The following is a 23,861-nucleotide window of genomic DNA, read 5'->3' on the forward strand; positions in this document are numbered from 1 at the left end:
AGTTCTAAAGGACTTTTGAATAAAAAATACCCAAGATTGTTAGCATGGAATAAATATCCTTTTAATAGTTATATATACATACATTAAATCATGTTAACTAATTAGCAGCTCTCTTCTTTTTCCTCTTCCTCACAGTATTTTTACTTGGTGCTTTCTCTTGTTTTGCACTGACGGTCTGGGTTCTGTGAATAAAGTAAATTAACAGCTCACTAAGTGTCCTTGTTAAATTGTGGATCACCAAGGCCTTGATATAAAATGTGGCAGTTGTGTGTGGTGGGAAGTATCCACGGCAAGGCGGCTGCTGCTCCGCGGAGACATGCCGAGGGCAAGCCTACATACTTGCCGGGGCACACACCACACCTGAGAGCCGTTACCTGATTTTCTTTGGATTCTTGTCTGGTTCTAAAATGATCCTTTCTTCTTCTTCACTATCAGAGAGGACGATAGGGGCATCTAAGAAAATGACAGAAAGGTAATGTAAATAACCTTTGAAAGTTTTCACATTTCTCTTAAAGGTCCCAAAACAAGATCTTAGGTCAAAATGGTATTTCTGTAAATTTGGGTTTGTGTACTACTCTTGGGGCCTGAGCACTATTCCTTTTTTTGCTCAAAGCTAGCACTCCACCAGTTGAGCCATTGCTCCACTTCCAGCTTTTTTTTTTTGCTGTTAACTGGAGGTAAGTCTCACAGGCTTTCCTACAGGGAAGGATTCCAGTGAGGCCAGTTGGAGAAGCATGAAATCCTGTCAACACTGAAGTGCAAGGCACTCACTCCAAACCCCAGTACTGCCAAAGACACATTTTCCAAGACACTTGACAAATCTTTACAATTTGTACTTCCAAAAATAGTGAAGTGGGGCCCCCGTGACCCAACTACTGAGCTCTGAGCGTCGTGATTCAAAGCCAGCCTGGGACAGGAAAGCCCATGATATTCCTATCTCCAATTAACTACTCAGAAAGCCCAGAGGTGGACCAGTGGCTCAAGTAATAGTGCCAGCCTGGAGCAAAGCTCAGGGACAGCACTCGGGACTGGTGTGCACACACACAATAGTGAAGCACCTATTTCACATCCTGGCCAATACTGGAATGCTGCTCAATAATGCGGTGAAAGGATGCCATCCTTTTTTTGGTCTTTGTGTTTTGTCTACCAGGGCTGACCATGGAAAATGTCAACCCACTTGTACTTTCTTCGGAAAGTGCTTCATGGTTGCCCGTTTTCTTCTGAACAGTAACTATAAATAAAAATGTGAGCTGGGTGCCAGTGGCTCACACCTATAACCTTAGCTGAAATCTCTCCGATTAACAATCACAAAGCTATAAGCGGAGCTTGGTTCCAGTGGTAGAATGCTAACCTTGAAGCAAAAGTTCAAGGACAGCACTCACATTCTGAGTTCAAGCCCCACAAGGTAGAAGTGCCTTCAGTTTCACAGCTGTTAGAATGCAAAAACTAGGCAGAAGTAGCTAGCTACTGCAGGCACTTCCAGAGGCGTGTGTTGTAGTGGAAGCCACATTTGACCATTTAATTGTATTCACCAGAATGAAATAAAATGGGAAACCCATTTCCCTAGAAAATTCACCATTCAATTCTCCCAGGAGAGAGGCTCTTCCGGGCAGCACTGTACATTCCTGTGAGCCTAATACTACGAGTTTATGGGAGACCTTCAGGAAAATATCTCCCCCAAATGAACTCCCATTTATATGCAAAGCAAAGTGTTGCTGTCATTCAAATGCCAAAGTATATATAGTTACTTCACAAATCAGACTGTTGGAATTGGTGTTAGCTTTAGTCATTTGATTGAAATATATTCTTTTTTTTTTTCCCCAGTGCCAGTCCTGGGCTTTGAACTTGGGGCCTGGGTGCTGTCCCGGAGCTTTTTGCTCAAGACTAGCATTCTACCACTTTAGCCACAGCTCCATTTCCATTTTTCTGGCGGGTTAACTAGACAAAATGCTCATGGACTTTCTTGCATAGGCTGGCTTCAAACCAAAATCTCCAGATCTGTCTCCTAAGGAGCTAGGATTATAGGCATAAGCCAGCGGTGCCTAGCTGACATTTAAATCACAAAATATCAACCATTCCCAAACCTGTATGTGTTTGTTGCTAATCTATTTTTTCTGTATAGGTAGGTGTTTACATACAAGGTGTATCTTTTTTGTTTTTTTTTTTTTTGTGCCAATCCTGGGGCTTGAACTCGGGGGCCTGAGCACTCTCCTTGGGCCTTCTCAAGACTAGAGCTCTATACCACTTGAGCCATAGCACCACTTCTGGCTTTCTGTGTGGTACCAGGAATAGTACCTGGAACCTGGATCTTGGTGCATACTAGGCTAGCACTCTTACAACTAGGCCAACTCCCAGCCTAGAGATGTATGTCTTATAGTGCATACTCTTATCTCAATAATTAACTATAACACTTATCTCTCAGATGAGTTGCTATGGGTGATAGATAAATGACATAAAAGCCAAAACACCACCTACCCTGGCCTCCAATGTCAACAACATCTACTGCAGTGTCCATTTTCACATCATCAAGAATGACAGCTTCGTCCTCATCTTCTTTCTCGGAGTCTTCAGGAGCACCCCAGGAGTTTTCTATTCCCTCTCCAATTTGGGCAGTACCAGGGGTCCACAACACAGGCTTAGAAACACTTAGCATGTTAAGAAAACCAAGCTATAGAAGATTTAAGTGATGACAGAATGTAAACAGGCAAGACTATGGACACCACCATGGTGAGAAAACTCGAGTCAGGCTTCTGACATTTTAGCTGTAAGACATTTAGCAAATGATTCCAAGAACACTAAAAAGTGAACAGCATTAAAGGCACAGATTTCAATATTAAATATAAATATTAAATAGGAATCAAACATAACATAAAAATACATTTAAATATGAAGTTTAACAAAGTATAAATTTTCAAGGGAAAACAAAATGCTGTCACTGAGTCTTATTTTGGGTGGCAGTTAGAACCAGGGACAGTCTACATGGGCAAAATGCTCTATCACTGTACCACATCTCAGCCCCTAAACTAGTTCTTGGAGGAAAAACCCAAGTTTTAGAGCTAAGAAGTTCAAGAAGCTGAATGAATGTTAAATCATCAACTTAGCATGGCCACTGTAATGCTGTAATGTATCTCTAACAGTACCAATGTCAGTTCATGCAGACAAAAGAGAGCAGAGAGCTATGAGCCCGGCTGCTGCTAACCCACCCGAATAAAGATACACCTCTAGAGGAGGCTCGGCTTCAGCAATGATTTCCTCAGCTTTCCCTTCCACTGCAGAGGTATCGACAGGGGCCTGCTCCATTTTGAATGCTGTGATCCTCTGATTTGCTATGGATTCTGCAAAGCCGAACTTTCCACCTTCCTTCCTGTCGGTGGGGGCCAGGGACACGATGACGAATGACAGAAAGGGCAGGAAGATACAGTTACTATTTTATCCTTTTGCTGGTGAAAACCAAGTTAATTCACTTGACTACCTTAATCCTCCCAGTTTACTACAGCTGTCAAGATAAATAATAAAAGGTTGCTATATTATTATGTGCTATACATGGCTTGTTATGTGTTTAAATCAGTTCCTATCTTTTTTCCTGATCTATGGCTTGAGTCACGCCCTAAGCACTGGTCCTGGGGCTTAGACTGGCCTGGGTGCTGTCCCTGAGCTCTTCAGCTCAAGGCTACCGCCCTTGAACCACAGCACTACTTCAGGTTTTCTAGTGGTTAATTGGAGATAAGAGTCTTAGTCTTTAGTGCCTGGGCTGGCTTTGAACTGCAATCCTCAGGTCTCAGCCTCCTGAGTAAACCCGAAGCACTTTTTGCTTTATTTTTTCAAATAATTTCACTTTGCCCAGGCCAGCCTTAAGCCACCATCCTCCCATTTGCACTCTTACATAGCTGGGATGACAGCTGTACACGACAGCAACCAGCTCTTTGCTTACTGGTTGAGTCTCACAAAGTTTCTGGGCCGGCCTGAAATTTAGATCTTCCAAACTTTAGCATCCTGAGTAGCTAGGATTACCAGAAAGAACCACTATACCAGGCGACAGTGTAGTATGAAATCCTCAAATCAGCTGTTCCAGGTAAACATCAGTCTTCCATCCGATAGAAAAACAAGTAAAATTGGAAGGATTTCAATCTACCTTTTTTTTTTTTTTTGTCGGTTGTCGGGCTTGAACTCTGGGCCTGGGCGCTGTCCCTGAGATCTTCAGCTCAAAGCTACCACCTTACCTCTTGGGTCACAGCGCCACTTCCAGCTTTTTTCTATCGCTTAATTAGAATTAACAATCTCTGAGATCCTCAGATCTCAGCCTCCTGTGTAGCAAGGATTACGGGTTTTTTTTGTTTTTTTTTTTAGTTTTTATTTTTGAGGTACAGTCTTGCAAGCTGCTCATAAGCATTGAACTTGGGATTATTCTACCTTCACCATCCAAATACCTAGAATTACAGGCCTATGCTACCTCACTTGCTCTCTACCTATATTCAACTGAACACAGGAGACCAGCCAATGTGAAAAAGCTGCCTTTGTGCAAAGAAAGCACTTAAAAGTTCTGTATAAATACCATTTAAGTTTTAGGAGTCCAACTTACCTGACTTTCTTGTCATTCTCTAAAGCTTTCTGTATGAGCTCTGTAATTTCTGCTACCTTCACACCAGCTATTTTGCTGCATCTCAAAACCTATTTATAAAAGTGAACTCTGTTAGAGATAAATTAAATGGTTTTCTCTATCAAACCCTAAAGCATCAGTTCATTTTTTTCTATCTGTATAATCTAAGCTTTTTTTTCCCCAAATATGTAACAATATTCCTCAAATACAAATTAAGTCAAGATGTAAGAATCACTCCACCACTTTTAAAGGGGTGTTACACTAAAGGAACAGTGTGACACTGGGTATGGCCATAGATGCACAGGTACGCTCAGAGACGTTTCTGCTGCTTCATTCTCCACCTGTGACCCACAGAAATGAAGCTAGGCAGTGGTTGTGAGTCTACTTATGACCACTGTGATGGAATTTACTCAACCCTCAATGTCTGACAATGACAGACATTGCAACTTATACATGTGTCCATCTTTATGCCCTAACAACATACTATTTCCTCTTTTACAGATTAACTGAGGTCAAAAAGAAAAAAAACCTTCTAACCAAAAGGCAGTAAACACTGTGTCCAACTTGAACTTAAATAAAGCAGCTATTCTCCATGCTATATGCAATATATTGTGTTTAAGAACCACTTCTGGTTGTACGCTAACTCTAAAATCATCTTTCTTTCCTACCTGGGTTGGCTTTGAACCATGATTCTCAGATACTAGCCTCCGAGTAGGTAGGATTACAGGTGTGAGCCATTGGTGCCTGGCTATATTTTTATAGGAGGGGATATAACTTTTCCTTTACTGGAAGAAAAGGTCAGTCTGGAAGGAGGGCTCTTCACAGCCTCCTGTCAACACAATGTCATGATGGGACTGAAGTCAGATTCTATTCCCTCCTAGAATCAGTCATGGAAACACTCCTCATTGGCTTTTGGTGGTTATGAGATGGACAAGGAGAGAGACCTGTTCTTTACAGGGACATAGGTCAATGCACTAACCTGATCTTTAAGCAACATTATCCCGCCACTGGACTGGATGGTACAGATCTCTCGATGCTTGTTCATGGCAATCACCAGTAACCCATCCATCACTCGTTCTTCCCGTTCACTGGGATCTGCCAATAAGTATGTTCTGAAATGAAAATGAAATAATCCTGAGCAAATCTGGGGCCAAGAGCCTGTCGTTAACATAATGTGTTTGTAAAACAGCATCAATAAAGTCGTCAATGTGAAGATTTAGGCCTCTGTATAATAGATAAACACAATGAATGCTTACACAGGTATCTCTAGCTATAACAGTAATATAACGGCAAGTTCAGACTGATTTTATTTAATAAAATAGACTCAATCTCAGTGTGGTTTTGGTTAAATGACTTCAAAACTTAGGTACTATTTATCTGGCTCATTTTATATTCTCCATGTGATGTACACTAGTGTTCTCTGCTAAAGCACATGAATGTCTATCTTTGCAACACTCGATACATCAGCTGATACACACATGGCTGAGACAATACCTGAACCAGTTCAAGCTGAGTATGTGAAATAGTAGATTTCACATGTGAAGAATAGAAAGTAGAACTCTCACGAATAATTTAAGGTATTACATAGCAAAATGAAAACAAGTATCAGGTCAATTCTTTATTTTAATATGTCTACTGGAAAATATGAAGTTACTTATGCAGCTTGCATTTCTACTGGATAATGCTGGTTCATTTTCTGTAATAAAATTCTGTACTATATGATTAAAAGCTGAAATGTTTATTCTCATGCACAAAATGGTTAAAGGATCTCATGTATATGTCCCCTTGCTTCTGAAGATTTAAGGCTTAAGCTTCCATGTAAAAGCACCAGTATGTGGTCCTCTTAAGACTCCGGGGTTTCTACTGGAGGAGGACTTGGCAATGGATGGTGGAGAAACTGCTGGGCAGCTTAAGGACACACCTGTGTCCTCATCTGTGTAGTATTTCCCCAACAACTGCTCTGTAGTCCCCGAATACCCTCCCACTTCCTTACCCTCCTGTCACAAATTTAAGTCTGGCATCCAAAGGAAGCCTACTACAGCATCACAGTAAGTACTCCAGTTGTAAGTACTCCATAAGACGAAACATGTTGGGAAGTATAATCAAGGAGAGTTTAATCGTCATATGAAAAAAGCTCCATCAGAAACTAGGAATCCATGGAACATTCCTCAATGTAATAAAGGCTGTGTATGACAAACTTACTGCTAGTATTACACTTAATGGTGAAAATCTAAAGCCATTTCCTCTAAAATCAGGAACGAGACAAGGATGCCCACTCTCTCCACTCCTCTTTAACATAGTACTAGAATTCCTAGCCAGTGCAATAAGGCAAGAAGCAAGCATAAAGGGGATCCAAGTAGGGAAAGAGGAAATAAAACTATCCCTCTTTGCAGATGACATGATTCTGTATTTAAAGAATCCTATAGACTCTACTCCCAAGCTCCTTGAGCTGATTCAAAGCTTTGGAAGAGTAGCAGGCTATAAAATCAACCCTCAAAAATCAACTGCCTTCCTTTACGCCAACAGTGAGAGGAACAAGGCAATAATCAGGAAAGAAACTCCTTTCACAATAGCCTCAAAGAAAATAAAGTACCTAGGAATTAGCTTAACTAAGAATGTAAAGGACCTTTTTGACGAAAACTTTAAAACCCTAAAAAAGGAAATTAAAGCAGAACTAAGGAAATGGAAAAACCTCCCATGCTCCTGGATTGGAAGAATCAACATTGTGAAAATGACAATCTTGCCAAGAGCTATCTACAAATTCAATGCAATACCCATCAACATCCCAATGTCATTCTTTAAAGAAATAGAAGAGGCAATCCAAAATTTCATATGGAATAATAAAAGACCCCGTATAGCAAAAACACTTCTTAGCAGAAAGAACAGCGCTGGAGGAATTTCAATTCCAAACTTTAGACTCTATTACAGAGCTATAATTCTCAAAACAGCTTGGTACTGGCACAGGAACAGGCCTGAAGACCAATGGAATAGAACTGAGGACCAGATATTAAACCACAGACCTATGGCCACCTAATCTTTGACAAGGGAGCCAAAAAAATAGAATGGAAGAAAGACAGCCTCTTCAACAAGTTGTGCTGGCAGAACTGGTTAAGCACCTGCAGAAAACTAAAGCTGGATCCTTCTTTGTCACCTTGCACTAGAATTAACTCCAAATGGATCAAGAGGTAAAAGCTGACACACTGAAAACTCTACAGGAAGGAATAGGAGATACACTAGGCCTCCTTGGCACAGGTCGAAACTTTCTTAATAAGGACCAAAAATCACAACAAATCAAAAAAAGGCTGGATAAGTGGGACTGCATTAAACTGCAGAGCTTTTGTATGGCAAAGGACATAGCTAGTAAACTAATCAGGAAGCCTACAGAGTGGGAGAAGATCTTCACCAACCAAACAACGGACAAAGGCCTCATATCTAAAATATATCAACAACTCAAAAAATTGAATCACTCCAAAACTAACCTCCAAAGTAACAACCATCCCATTAAAAAATGGGCCAAAGACTTAAAGAGAGTCTTCTCTGAAGAAGAAACAAAAATGGCCTATAGACACATGAAGAAATGCTCAACATCTCTGGTCATAAAAGAAATGCAAATCAAAACAACTCTAAGATTCCACCTCACTCCAGCTAGAATGGCCAGGATCAGGAAAACGAATGACAACAGATGCTGGAGGGGATGTGGCCAGGAGGGATCACTACTACACTGTTGGTGGGAGTGCAAACTCATTCAACCACTATGGAAAGCAGTGTGGCAGTGCCTCAAAAGGCTAAACATAGAACTCCCCTATGACCCAGCAATTCCACTACTTGGCATTTACCCAACCACCCAGAAACAAGGACATACTAAACCCACTAGCACAACAATGTTCATTGCAGCACTATTCACCATAGCAAAGATATGGAACCAACCTAGATGTCCCTCAGTTGATGAGTGGATCAACAAGTTGTGGTATTTGTACACAATGGAATTCTATGCTGCTGACAGAAAGAATGACATCGCCCCATTTGTTAGGAAATGGAAAGACTTAGAAAAAATCATATTAAGTGAAGTAAGCCAGACTCAAAGGAACTTAGGCTCAGTGGTTTCCCTCATTCGTCATAATCAGTAGAAACCTTGGGCTCTACTAGCAGAGATTTGCAATAGAGCAAACTCTTGATACATAAGGACATATAATGTGAAGCTAATTGAAAGGACCTCCAAGATAGTGAAACAAAAGCCATATAATGAATGATTGTTGTTCTTAATGTACTATGTTGTCTCTCATCTCCTTTGCTGTCCCTTGGTTATCTCATATTGGTATAGTATCTCACTTTGTTATCTGATATATTGAATTTATTTGTATTTGGATATTTGAAATTTGATAGGGAAGGGGGGAAAACCAAAATGGGTGGGGGGTGTGGGGGGGGAGGGAAACGGGTACCAAGACATGTGAAAGGGTATCAATGTGTGTGAATTAATGCACCTTCTATCTGGCAAATATCATGTAACCCTTTTACTAATTACAATAAAAAAATTAAAATTAAAAAAAAAAAAAAAGAAAAAAGCTCCATCAACTATTGCATTCACGCAGAGAACTGGAATGTGCTGATAGGAAAGGAGGATTCCAGTCATCTAAGACACATCTGAGCAGATTTTTGTAACTTCAGCCAGGACAAGGTGAGACTCACCCCTGCTGGAAGAAGGCGAAGCTGACGCAGATGGGCATGTGATGGACACTCAGGGGAACTGGATCGCGCTCCTCGGGTGTGTACTGTTGCAAAACAAGAGACCCACCCATTAGTCACCAAGTTAGGGATATATCAGCACCATCTTGAGAGTCAAACTCTGAAATCAAAAGTGAATTCTTCCAATCCTCAGTTCCAGAAGCACATCTTTTTTCAATTACTTGCTGAATCTTTGCCACTTTTTCCTCCAACTGTGTGCATTCTCCAGGACATAGCTGCAAAACCTTAGAGGTACACTCTGTGTCCCCATGTAACCAAGCCCTCATACACACAAGCCAATGTTTAGTGACTGAAGAGGTACATAACCAACATCACATCCTTACGTATTATTTTTGTGCTGGCCCTGGGGTTTGAACGCAGGACCTGGGCACTGTTGTTTGCTTTCTTTCACTTAAGGCTGCTGCTCTACCATTTAAGACACAGCTCTACATCCGGCTTTTTGATGATTTAATTGGAACTAAGAAGCCCATGGACTTTCGTGCCTGGGCTGGCTTTGAACTGCAATCCTAGGATCTCGGTCTCCTGAGTTGCTACACCTGAGCCTCTGGCACCCAGCTACATCTGGATTTTATAAAATTTTCATGACTCCCCAAATTCCCCCAAGCCTCACTGCCATCAACTCTCACTTCCACCTTTGGCCCCAGGAAGACATTTATCTAGCCTTCCATAAATCTGCCTCTTCTGCACATTCTGTATTAATCATCTAAATGATCTCATTATTCTGTATCAGACATTTTTCAACTTAATGCAGCACATACAAGTAAGGCACATCTAAGCATGCCTGTCATGCGAATACATACTTCCTTATCCACCCACCAGCTGACACTGAGCCATTGCTAACTTTACTGTTAATGCTACAAACCTTTCATACACATCTGAGTACAGGCTCTCATTCCTCCTTAGGGCCCTCGGTACAGAAATGCTGGGGTTTCTTAATCCTAAGCCACTGTAATTTATTTTACTATTACAAGGTAAAATGTGTTGAAAGATGTCTATGTCATATTATTTCTTTCTTTGATTGTAATTTTTCTAAATATAGAATGCTTATGCTTAGCTTTTTAAGAAACTGTCAAACTTTCCCAACAAGACTATACTGGGTTGTTTTTTTTTTTTGCCAGTCTTGGGCTTGGGCTCAGGGCCTGAGCACTGTCCTTGGACTTTCTCAAGGCTAGAGCTCTACCACTTGAGCCTCAGAACCACTTCCAGCTTTTTTTCCTATGTATGTGGTACCGAGGAATCGAACCCAGGTCTTCGTGCATGCTAGGCAAGCATGCTACCACTAGGCCAAACTCCTGGCCCTTATACTATTTTTTGTTGTTGTTGTTGGCCGTTGGTCTTGAACTCAGAGTCTGGGCACTGTCCTTGAGCAGTTCTGCTCAAGGCGAGTGCTTTGAGCCCAGGCACCAATTCCAGTTTTCTGGTGGTTAGAGATAATTAGCTGGCTTTGCACTGCCATCCTCAGATATCAGCCTCCTGGGTAGCTAAGATTAGAGGCATGTGCCACCAGTGCCTGGCTAAAACTACTATTTTTATGTTTCTATCAGCAATAATATATTATTTCTCTAGTCTTTTCCGAAGTCTTCCACTCATACCGCTTTATTTACTTCCCATACCAAAAAGCCCCAAAAGCATTTGGGACGTGACAGAACAGATAGTAATGTTTACTGTCAGCTGCCCATACCCATCTGTCTATATTTATCATTTTCTTTGGTTTTTGAATATTATCATATGCAAATGGCCCTTGGCAGAAGAAAGGTGTCCCATCCCTGTTCTGGGTACAGAAACAATATCTCTTCAGTATCTAAATCTATGCACTTCCACTATTCTTGCATACCACTTACATACATCAAAACTGACCTGCTTAATACAATGGGAAAAAACCCCAAGACCAATGCTTTTGGTGTGCTTTCTGAACTGGCAGCATAGGTTCCATCTGGGAACTCTAGTTTAGAAGTGGAAAGTCTTGCTCCTTCCCTCTGCCTTTCCCTGGAAGCGGGGCCTGGCAATACCTTCTAAGAACCCCTCCAGGTATCTCTGATGGTCTTCCCCTGATTATTTTGTTACACAAAAGAAACAAAAAAATCCTGGAGAAACCCAAGAATCCATAGAACTTCCATCCTTTCCAACACTACATGACTATTACAGGCTAAGAATCACACTGTGCTGGGAATTATGTATTTTTTACATGTGACCCTTAAACATAAAGCCCCCATTTCACCTGACATTCACTCCAAAGAGACAGTGGTTACTCTATTCTGGGAAGTCATACTGGGATATGTTCTTGACACTTCTCTAAAGGAAATGTATGAGATTTCTATGGCAAATGTGATGCTGTGCAGTTTTTGTATCATGAAACTGTGCCAGAACCTACGTGGCCAACAAGACTTTTCTGAGCTAGTTATCTGCACATATAGATGCCTGTTCAGGTATGGTCAGACCACAGGTACATACCAGAGTTACTTCATCTCCTTGCACAGACACATCAGGTCTTCGGAAGTGACACAAGGCCACAATTGCAGCAATGCTGGCAGCATCGATAATATTCCCGTCATGATTTAATAAGTGTAGGTCCACGCGTATTTGCCAGACCTGAAAGTAAATTCAATATTAAAAAAAAATCCTAACATCAAAGGAAGTGGATATTTATCAAGAAAAGTCATACTGTATACAAGTAATTTTGTCTTCTGAGATAACATGCAGCCTTCTAATTTACCAGTAAAAATGAAAGTAAAAAAATTAAGCCAAGTAAATCTCTAAAATTCAATCAGTTCCCTTTTCTATTTGAGTCATTTGACCATAGTAAAATACCTTTCACTTAAATAAATAGAACAATTTCAACATTTTTCCTAACTCCAATCCTAATAGTTGTTTTATTCTGTCTGATAACATTACAAACTCTTATGTTTTACATGATAAGGTGGAAAATGAAGCAAAAAAATGGAGTAAAAAATGCTTAATAAATACTCTCATCAAGAACATAATTCTACTGGGATCTGATGGCTTATGCCTGTAATCCTAGCTATTCAGGAGGCTGAGATTTAAGGATCTTAAGTCAGTGAGATTCTTATCTTCAATTAAGTGGGTAGGGGTGTAGCCTCAGTAGTAGAGTGCCAGCCTTGAGTGAAAAGACTAAGGGACAGAGAGCACCTAGACCCCATACTGGTGCCCATGTGCATGCATGTGTACATGTGTGTGTGCATGTGCCTGCGCATATAGGTCCACGCAGTTTAAGAACTCTAGGTAGATTCCTCACCTTTTCACCAGCAACAACACAGAGAGATTCAGTGTCTATACACTTGGAATTTCTGAGACACCTTTCTAAGAGTCGGTTCAACTTCACCAACAAATCTGACTGCCTATGAGACAGGGATGGACAAAGGTCATAAACTCCAAATTAAAACAACATGTCACGGCTGTTTTTCTATGGCTAAAGTCACTTAAGGAAGAGGTAAATACCTGCCAGGTTCAAACGCTGGAGCAGCCATTTGAGAGAGTTCAAGGTTAAAATACAGAATACCTTCTGTTGGCCTGTTGAGTTTTGGAGAAACAAGTTCACAGGAAACCTGGCCAAGAACTCTGCAAAGATAAAGGAACAATGCAGTTAACTAAGAATTTGTCCTTTCCAGTTAAAAAATAAAATCTAATAAAACAGACAATAGTTAAGGTTTAATCTCAATCTGAGTGCAACATATTCAGTCTAATGACTTCAGAGTCATTTTAAAAAAGAGGCAAGGTGGGTGCTGGTTGCTCATGCCTGTAACCCTAGCTATTCAGATCTGAGGACTGAAGTTCAAGGTTAGCCAGGGCAGGAAAGTCCATTACTCTTATCTTTAATTACACAGCAAAAGGCTAAAAGTGGAGTTGTGGCTCAAGTAGTGGAATATCAGCCTTAAGTGAAAAAGCTAAAGGACAGGCCCAGGAACTGAGGTCCTGCCTCAGTATGGACACAAAAATAAAGAAGTGGAATCTCTTAATGAGAAGATGGTCAGAATCTCTACAGTCCTCACACTGTGTGGAGATGAGTAGCAGGTAACAAATTCAGTGTAATCAATGTTAGCTGTCTTATGACTGAAAGATGTCATGAAGAACCACAGTGAATATTCACAGACCCTTGATTAAACAGTGTCGCTACAAAACCATAAAGTGTTGCATTCAAGGAAATATTCTTGGCAGCTACACAAAGTAGTGTCCAGGCTTCTGAGCAGCTTCGTCAACAACCCAGTCAACAGGATTACTTGCCCACTGTGGGTGGACTTCTTACAAACAGAATCCTGTTACCTTGTTTTTCCAAGCTCCACGATACAGCATCCATAATCCGACCCAAATGAGATCCGTAAACTCCGGTAGTCGTAGGTGTGTCTGCCATCCAGTCGCTGTTAACACAACCACCATTCAGTTATTCAGCCAGCCTTTCTTGAGCTAATCTTATGGATAGTCTTGCAGCGTGCGGCACCCTGACCATACAGCCCCGGCGTGACGGTGGAAGCCAGGTGCCGGACACGGGCAAGCTTGAAAAGAACCCGGCCGCCGGGCACCGGTGGCTCACGCCTGTAATCCCAGCCGGGACCCTGAGATCTGAGGTTCGCGGTTCCTTGCTCCAGCCGGACAGAAAAAGTCCGTGAAACTCTCGTCTCCCATCATCCACCGAGAAGCTGGAAGTGGAGCTGTGGCTCAAGTGGTAGAGCGCCAGCCACGCGTGGAAAAAGCCAAGTGAGGAGGACCTGAACTCAAGTCCCGGAAGAAATAAACCGATCCAACAAACCTACGGCGCAAATACCCGGCCGGTGTTGGACCCGGCCCCGACCTCCACCCGCGTCCCGGGCTGGGCCTGAGGCCGCTGGTCCCCAGCGCCCACGCGGCTCCGCAGAGACCTCCTACCTTCTTCTCCTCGATGGCGCGCAGGAGGAAGCGGCGCTCACAGTTTGACAGGGGCGTCTCCTTCATGCTGCCGGGTCACCAGGCCCGCCGGGACCAGAACCCGTGGCGAGGAACCACGAAAGACTCCACGCAAGTCCAGCTCGCTCCACCGCACCGGACGTGACGTCGTTAGAGCGCGACGGTGGCGGGGCCAGGACGCGAGGGCTGGGCCTGGGTGGGCGGGGCGTTAAGCCAAGGGCGGGACTGGGGGCGTGGCCAGAACTGGAGAACAGCCTGGGTGGGCGGGGCGGTGTGTCGGGGGCGTGTCTAGGGGGCGGGGCCAAGGCGCGTGGAGCTAGGGAGAGCCCAGAGTGTTTTTGCCCTGCTTCAAAGCAAGTTTGGGGGTTCTGCTACTTGGGTCTGGAACCTCAGATGGGGGGTTCGGTCTGTGATTGCCCTTGAGGAGATTTCAAGGTAGGTTCAATGGAGAAACACGTCCCCAAGGGGTGGAGATGGTGACAGGATAGCTGTGGGTCTTCTCTCTAACCATCTCTCTCCTCACTCCTCTCTCCGTCTAGGGCCCCGCCCCAGTCCTGCTGTTTTGTTTTGTTTTGCATCCTCCCGGGGCTAGAACTCTGGGCCCGGGCGCTGATTCTGAGCGCCCTACCACTTGAGCTACAGCTCCATTTTTGTTGTTGGTTAATTGGAGATGCGCTTCTTTCACGCCCAGGTTGGCTTTGAACCAAGATCCTCAGATGTCAGCCTCCTGAGTAACTAGGATTAGAGGTGTGAGCCGAATTAGCTTGAAGTCTTTGTATAAAGGGTTTCAATTCAGCAAATCCGTTTACAAGTACAGTGCATCTTGATCGATGTCACCTCTTCCCCAGCTCTGCTTTTGCTGCTTAATTGGAGTTGGAGTCTCACAGACTTTGCTGCCTGGGCAAGCTTCTAACAGTGATTCCTCTGAGTAGTTATGGCATCGGCCTTGAGTTAATGTTTATTTCTTATCTCTCAATTATTTTTTTCTGTTACCAGGGCTTGACGTCGGGGCCTTTTGTTTGTTCAGTTTGCTTGCTTGACTGTCACTTTACCACTTGAGCCATGCACACACACACACACACACACACACACACACGCACACACACACTATCTCAAGGACAGACACCTTTCCTTGACCACAGTCAACAGCTCTCACTCTCACTGGTGTGATATATTTCTTACAACAAACCAGCATTTCTTTTTTTTTTTTTCCTGTGGATCATAGGGCTTGAACTCTGGGCCTGGACGCTGGCCCTGAGCTCTTCAGCTCAAGGCTACCACCCTACCCCTGAACCACAGCATCACTTCCCATTTTCTAGAGGTTAATTGGAGATAAGAGTTTCACGTTCTTTAGTGCCTGGGCTGGCTTTGAACAGTGACCCTCAGGTCTCAGCCTCCTAAGTAGCTAGGATTACAGGTCTGAGCCACAGTGCCAGGCCAAAACCGCATTTCTTATGCCTGCTTCACAAATTTGCAAAGCGAGCAAATTGTAGAACCAAGACTTATACTTAGTGTATGTCCAAAAATAGCTTGAAGATATTTAGTTCAATGTTTCTTTTTTGTGTAAGAATTTGTTCTTTGGGGAAAAAAACCAAGAGAACAAATTACCTCACTATGCTATTTCTTGAAACTATGAATCCATTTTACCCTAGAAGTATTCTCTTCCCCCCCTCCCAACACTGCATAGGGATACTTTCTTTTTATTTTTTATTTTTTGCCACTTGGGGCTTGGACTCAGGGCCTGAGCACTGTCCTTGGACTTTCTCAAGGCTAGAGCTCTACCACTTGAGCCTCAGCACCACTTCTGGGTTTTTTTCTATGTATGTGGTTCCGAGGAATTGAACCTGAGTCTTGGTGCATGCTAGGTAAGCACTCTACCACTAGGCCAAACTCCCTGCTCTACTTTCTTTTTCTTTAGGGAACTTTAACTATCTTCAGTTACTTACTTGTTGTCTGACAGCTGTACAGAAAATTTAAAAAAAGAAAAGAAAAGAATAAAGGTGCCTACCCAAACTCCATGTGTAATAACTAACACACAACAGGAAGCAGTAGTCATTAATGCAAAGAGCCATCCAAAATTTTGGCTCCCATCCCAAAGCTAGCACACAGGCTGGAGTGAGATTCATGTTGAACTTTTACAGCAAGACATGGGAAGTGGGCCTGGAGTGTGGCCTAGTGATAGAGTGCTCACCTAACATGCATGAAGCCCTAGGTTCAATTCCTTGGTACCACATACACAGAAAAGACAGACCTGGTTCTGTGGCTCAAATGGTAGAGTGCTAGCCTTGAGAAAGCTCAAGGACAGTGCCCAGGCCCTGAGTTCACACACCATGATAATAATAATTTTTTTTTAAAAAAAGGACACGGGAAGCACTATTTATTTAAAAGTAGTTTTAACCCATTTGTGTGTGCGTGTGTGTGCGTGTGTGTGTGTGTGTGCGCGCATGTGTGCGCGTGTGTGTGCTGGTTCTGGGCTTGAACTCAGTGCATAAGCACTGTCCCTGAGCTTTTTCACTCAAAGCTAATGTTCTACCACTTGACTCACAGCTCCACTTTCAGCTTTTTTTTCATGATTAATTTGTGATAGGAATCTCACAGACTTTTCTTCCCAGGCTGGCTCTGAATTGTAGTCCTCAAATCTCAGCCTCCTGAGTAGCTAGGAGGTGTGAGGCTCTGACATTCTAACCCAGCCTAGCATGCAGGTTGTCAGCTCTAAGCTGAAGCTGTAAATTCTGTTTCCTCTTCAGGGAAAGAGGGAGAGAGAAAAAGGAAGATAGAGAGAAAACGAGAGGTTGACAGAGAGATATGAGCTATTCTGTATATCTATTTTTGTGTGTGCTGGTACTGGGACTTAAACTCAGCACCTCACATTCTACCTTAGCATTGTTGCTCAAAGTTGGTATTTTGCCATTTAACCCACATTTCCATTTCTGGATTTTTGCTACATAATTGAAGATAAGAGTTTCTCAGGTTCATCTGCCCAAGCTGATCTGGAGCCTCGATTTTTAGCTTTCCACCTTTTGAGTTGCTAGAATTACAGATGTAATTACTGGTACCAGCTTTTGACAAAAATAAATTTGAATTGTGGAGGGCATGGGAGCACTCAGTACAATGTAAGACACAAAGTAAGGACTTGGTAACACTTGGTAAATGACAATCTTTGTAAATTATAGTAATCATAGTAAATCGTAGAATCATAGTAAATTAAATTATTGGCCCATAGAATGTCTACAGGCTTTGTGAAGGCTAAATAATAGATTTTTTTTCCCTGTTTTCAGGTTCCCTTGTGTATATTACATCAGTTTTGCAGACTGTTTTTGCAAAATAACTCTATTTTGCTAGAATATTAGATTATCTGGCAAAATGTGTTTATATAGAGCCCATGTTAGTTTTACGGTCACCTCAGACACTTTAGAATGATCACAGACCATCTGTTTCAGAACTTATTTTAAATTTTTGGTTTTTACTAATTTTTTTTTGTTCTGTAAACAATGGACTGTTCATTCCCTTTAGTTTATAGCTTTGGCCTTCTCTGCAGTTTATGGTTTTTTAAATCTATTTTTGTTTTATTTATTTTATTTTGTCTTTTCTTTTTTGGTCCTGCGGCTTAGACTCAGGACATTGTACTGCTACACAAGTTTTTTGTCACTGAGCTATATTCCAGCCTTTGCGTTTTTGATTCTAAGAACTTCCATGTTCTTCAGGATGAAAGTCTGGCTCACATTCATTACTAAGGAAGACCTTTAAATATTTTCTACATTATTTCAATTGACCTCAGGGCCTGGGTGCTATCCCTGAGCTTTTTTGCTCAAAGTTGAGCTACAGCACTGCCTGAGCCACTGCTCCACTTCCAACTTTTGGCTGATTAATTGGAGGTAAGAGTCTCATGGACTTTCCTGCCCCTGCTTGATTTGAACCATGATCCTCAGATTTCAGCCTCCTGAGTAGCTAGGATTACAGGCACGAGCCATTGGCACTGGCTCATTTTTTTTTTGCCAGTCCTGGGGCTTCAACACAGAGCCCGGACACTGTCCTTGAACTTTTTCAAGGCTAAATCTCTACAACTTGAGCCACAGCACCCCTTCTGACTTTTTCTGTGTCTGTGGTACCAAGGAATTGAACCCAGGGCGTCATGCATGCTAGGTAAGCACTCTACCACTAGTCTACCCTCCCAGCCCCCTGACTCAATTATTTTTTTATGAAAGGGGTAAGATGACCACAATGTCCTTGAAGAGTATTTAGATTATACGACTAACACCAGATGTCTATTTCAAATCATAGCTCTGGATCAAATTGTAGGTTGATCCAACATAAAATTAGATTTCTCATCTGTTAGGGGAAAAGTTCCAACAGGAAAATGTAGGTAGGACATGAGTCATAGAAAATGACTTTTTTTGTGTGTGCCTCGTAAATAAATCCTATTTAACTAAGCCATATGTTTTGAAGGATTTAAAAAAGGAAAATGTAAGACTTCTATGTACCTGAACTCTTGACCATGTATTTCTCATGTATTTCAGGTAAAACTCATGTATTTCTCAGTTATATGTGGAGTTTTGGAAAGACATTTTCTTTGTAGCAAGACTTGCCGCAATACTTTTTCCTCAACGGATAATTTAAGCATAATGAAGATGGAAGTGGTGCATCCTTACCTTTTATTGCTGTGTTGTTATTGTTTTCATTTCAATAGTAGCAAAATAGAAGAAAAATTCTAGAATATTAAAATGAGTAGTTAAGCTGGGTGCTGGTGGCTTGCTCATGCCTGAGAGCTGAGGATTATGGTTTGAAGCCAACCCAGGCAGCAAAGTTTGTGAGACTTTTTATCTCCAATTAACCACCAAAAAGACATAAGTGTTGATGTAATTTAAGTGAGAGACTGCCAGCCTTAACCAAAAAATCTAAGGGACAAGTTGGGTGCTGGTGGCTCATACCTGTCCTCCTAGCTACTCAAGAGACTGAGATCTGAGGATCATGGTTCAAAGCCAGCCTGGGCACACAACTCTCTGTGAGAGTGTTATCTCCAATTAACCACCAGAAAACTGGAAGTGGAACCATGGCTCAAGTAGTAGAACACTAGCCTTGAGCTGAAGAGCGCAGGGAAAGCACCCAGGCCCAGAGTTCAAGCCCCATGACACTCCCTCTCTCCCTCTCCCTCTCCCTCTCCCTCTCCCCCCTCCCCCTCCCTCTCCCCCTCCCTCTCCCCCCTCCCTCTCCCTCTCCCCCCTCCCCCCCCTCCCCCTCCCCCCCCTCCCTCTCTCTCTCCGTGTGCTCAGACCTGGAGCTCAAGCTCCACAACCAGCATACACATACACACACACACACACACACACACACACACACACACACACACACACACACAGAGTGAGAGAGAGAGAGAGAGAGAGAGAGAGAGAGAGAGAGAGAGAAAGAGAGAGTGTAAATGTCAAGGATCTCCCTTTTTCAAATTTCCAAGGATTCGCTGCAATATTTGAAGAAAAGGGTTAAACTTTTTAACTTCACTGGGAAAGTTATCAGCTCATCTCAGCAATTTAGTTTGCAAATGATGAGTGTTTACTTCCGTTGAACAATTTCAACTCAACAGCCAGGATCGGGGTACCACTGGAACGGATTTAGCTTTGGTTACAGAACTTTTACGTTGCACCCCACCCCCTGTTCTCTTTCCACTTTTATTCTGGAATGCGGAGGGCTGTGAATGAATCACAGGACAACTACAAAACATGGGGGCAGTGTTCAACACTTTCCACACTGTGTGGAAAATGAACTATGCAACTTGTAGGCAGGGCTGGGAGAAGAGAAATGGGGGCGAGGGGGTGAAGGAAGGAATGACATTGTCCAAAAACAATATGCTCATTACCTGGCTTATGAAATGGCAATCTGTCTATACAACACCTTACAAAGAATTTTAGGCCAGGAGTTTGGCCTAGTGGTAGAGTGCTTACCTAGCACACACAAGACCAGAGTTCAATTCCTTGGTACCACATACATAGAAAAAGCTGGAAATGGTGCTGTGGCTCAAGTAGTAGAGCTCTAACCTTGAGATAGCCCAAGGACAGCTCTTAGGCCCTGCGCTCAAGCCCTGGGACTGAGGCTTGAAAAAGAAGCTGGACATTGGTGGTTCACACCTATAATCCTGGCTACTCAGGAGGCTTAGATCTGAGCAACATGATTCAAAGCCAGTCTGGTCAAGAAATCTGTGAGACTCTTATCTCTAATATATTAATCAGAAAAGGTTGAAGTGATACTGTGGCTCAAGTGGTAGAGCACCAGCCTTGAACACAGAGACTGGGACAGAGCTCAGGCTCTGAGTTCAAGCCCCAAGACTGGTACCAAAAAGAAAGAAAGAAAGAAAGAGAAAAAAGAAGGAAGGGAGAGAGGGAAGGTGGAAGGGAGGGAACGAGGGAGGCAGGCAGGCAGGAAGACAAGCCCAAAAAACAAGATGGGGATCATGAGAAAAGCAAGCCAGAACTGCCCTCAGTGGATTGAAACCCTCACCTATTATTTGAGAGTTTAAAATCTGCATGTGTATATAAGTACCTCTGTGCGTTTACTGAGTTTAAATTGACTTATACCTCCTTCTTGCTCAAACTAATGAAAATTGAGTCTCTTGATTGTTCTGTATCGTGTGTGTGTGTGTGTGTGTGTGTGTGGTGTGCGTGTGCATGTATGTGTGTGTGTATGCATACACACTTGTATCAGTACTGGAGATTGAACTCAGAGTTTCTCACATTCTTTCTTGGCCTTTTCATTCAAGGCTAGCACTCTACCATTTGAGCCACACCTCTACTTCCTGCTTTTTGCTGGTTAATTGGAAATAAGAGTATCTCAGATTTGTCTATCTGGGTTAGCTTTGAATCATGATCCTCATATCTCAACCTCCTGAGCAACTAGGACTACAAGTGTGAGCCCTTGGCACCTGGCTAATGGAGTGGTTTTCAATAGCAACACTTGGTTTTTTTCCTGAAGGGAATCAAGATTACATAAAAATAAATGTAAACTGAGTGCCGGTGGTTCACACCTGTAATCAGAAGGCAGATTTAGAGGTTCTTTGTTTGAAACCAGCTTAGGTAGAAAAGCCCATGAGACTCCATCTCCAAAATGATCAGCAAATAGCCAGGCCAGGTGTGTGGCTCAAATGGAGCTCTAGCTCCAGCTAAGCAAGCAAGCCAATCTGAGCAAGGGTGGTGGTACTCTCTCAGCTCGAATCCCAGTGCCAGCCAAAATAGAATAAATGAGTAAATCAATGAACAAATGACTAAATACAATGTATAGCAGTAAGTACTGAGAAATATATAGTATATCAATATATGTAACATATATATTATTATTTTAACTTTAGTAAGCCAGATCCAGAGAAACAAAGGTTGAATCATTGCCTTAATTTGAAGTTATTAGAATGTGCCTATACAACTATAAGTAAACACATTAGGTGGTATGCAAGTGGTTATAAATGAATCAAATAGTATACTTTTTAAAGGAAAGACTAGGTCAAAGCCCAACAAAGTAAATTCAGCACTGGGAAATGGGTACCTACAGGAGGGTATGTGAGACCAAGGTGAGAGAGGGAGATGAATGAAGGTAGAATGCAATTTAGAATCCATTGCACATACCAGAAAAATTCAGAAAAGTCAGGGGGAGGAAAGTATTAAAGGAGTTGACATTGATCAAGATGCATGGTATTACAAGAGCAATCTTGTGGGATTGCTGTTCTTAATGTACTATGCTATTTCCTCTCTCTCTCTCTCTCTCTCTCTCTCTCTCTCTCTCTCTCTCTCTCTCTCTCTCTCTCTCTCTCTCTCTCTCCCCTTATAGTTAATCTCATATTGTTACTATATCTGACTTTGTTACCTGGTATGTTGTATATATGTTTATTTGTTTATTTGAAATAGGAAAGGGAAGGGGAAAACAAGATGACTGGGAGGGGATGGAGAGAGGGAAATGGGGACAAAAATATGAGAGGGGGTATCAATGTGTGAGAAGTAATGCATATACCACCTGACAAATGTAACTGTAACCCCTCTATACATTACCCCGACAATAAAAAATATTCAGAAGAAGCCCCCCGCAAAAAAAAAAACCAAAACAATAAAGCCTGAAGTGGTGCTGTGGCTTAAGTGGTAGAGAGCTAGCCTTGAGCATAAAGAGGCTCAGGGAAAGCATCCAGGTCCTGAGTTCAAGCCCCATAACTGACAAATAAAAAATAATAAAAAGGCAATTAAGTTTTCTAGGGGTATCAATGTTCAAGAAGTAATGTACCCACTACCTGACGAATATAATTATAACCCCTCTATACGTCACCTGACAATAAAACACAGCTGAAAGAAAAAAAAAAGGATGCATGCTATTGATCAATTGCTTTGTTAACTGGCAACTCCTTTGTGCAGCTACTTAAAGATCATAAACAATTTTGAAAATTAAAAAGACATAGACATACACATATATGCACATATACGTGTATATGTAATTTGAACTGAACTGGTGTAATAGAGTAGCAGGACCCCCTCCCTGTGTGTGTGTGTGTGTGTGTGTGTGTGTGTGTGTGTGTGTGTGTGCCATGACACATATGTAACTACTTGGCTGGCATTTGCCTACTTCAGAGCTGTCCAGGGAGTCCAGGGGCAGAATCTCCCTGGCCAGGCTGTCTCTCCCAGCATGCTCTCTGTGGGCGTCCCTTTGCTCAGGGAGAACAGCTGGAGCGAGGCAGAGCTGTTGGCAGCCGAGTACAGTGTCAGAACCCACGTGGTGAAGATGGCCCCTTGGTAGCTGTAAGAGGGAGGAGTGCCAAGCCTTTTTTTTTTTTGAGCTGCCAGGCAAGAAGGATTGTGGGTGGATCAGGAGACCAAAGAGACAAAGGGAACAGGGCTAACTCATACACACCCCCCATGGCAAAGAAGCAAAGGCCAGGATGCCCTGGAGAAGCCACACAGCAGGGAGTGGCTTTTTCAGGGTGTGGCAGAACCTGCAAGGAGTGGAACAGCAGGGACTATAACTCTGGGCCTGGGTGCTGTCCCTGAGCTTCTGTGCGCAAGGCTCCTGCTCTCCCACTTGAGCCACACCTCCACTTCTGGCTTTTCTGGTGGTTTCTTAGGGATAAGAATCTCACAGGCAGTTGTGCCAGGGCAGGCTTTGAACTGTGATCCTCAGATCCCAGCCTCTGGGGCTCCTAGGATTACAGGCATGATCTCCTGGGGCTCGGCCAAATGGGTCAAGTTCATATGTCATGCTGCTGCAATTCAGAGCCACACATCAGTCAGCCATGTTTACCAGTTTCACTGCTCAGAAATGGCAGGTGTTGTACTCATGAGAATACAGCCCTTTGATTTTATTTTTTATTTGATTTTATTTTTTATTAAAGAATTTATTAACATTGATTTTTACATCATATTTCAAATGACACATTTAACAAACAAGTATTCAAGAAGGGAATCTCTATATACAATCACTGGCACTTAGATTTTAGAACATAGTTAAAATTAGGCTGAAGGTTTATATGTCATAGATACATATTAATCTATGTAATAAAACATTATGTCTATAGAGTCATAGATTTTGATGTCTATGTAGTTGTGTTTATATTTTCAATGCCATGTCCATAGCATTGGGTATGCAAATATTGAGTCCTTGCTCTTGT

At 42.4% G+C, this 23,861-nt stretch overlaps 1 protein-coding gene across 1 annotated transcript; it reads right to left on the bottom strand.

Annotated features, from left to right (window-relative positions):
* Nucleotides 1–38: 38 nt before the first annotated feature.
* Nucleotides 39–14,371, bottom strand: Exosc9 (exosome component 9). Its single transcript, XM_090356632.1, has 12 exons — nucleotides 14,219–14,371; nucleotides 13,619–13,713; nucleotides 12,797–12,916; nucleotides 12,594–12,696; nucleotides 11,792–11,929; nucleotides 9,284–9,366; nucleotides 5,577–5,709; nucleotides 4,580–4,668; nucleotides 3,218–3,364; nucleotides 2,476–2,645; nucleotides 375–453; nucleotides 39–182 (listed from the first exon to the last, which is right to left on the bottom strand). The coding sequence occupies exons 1-12, from the start codon at nucleotides 14,282–14,284 to the stop codon at nucleotides 98–100; spliced, it is 1,308 nt and encodes a 435-aa protein (XP_090212758.1). The 5' UTR covers nucleotides 14,285–14,371; the 3' UTR covers nucleotides 39–97.
* Between the last annotated feature and the right edge of the window lie 9,490 nt (nucleotides 14,372–23,861).

This window comes from Megascapheus bottae, chromosome 23 (genome assembly GCF_031878675.1).
Source record: "Megascapheus bottae isolate mThoBot1 chromosome 23, mThoBot2.hap1, whole genome shotgun sequence".
Taxonomy (NCBI): Eukaryota; Metazoa; Chordata; class Mammalia; order Rodentia; family Geomyidae; genus Megascapheus; species Megascapheus bottae.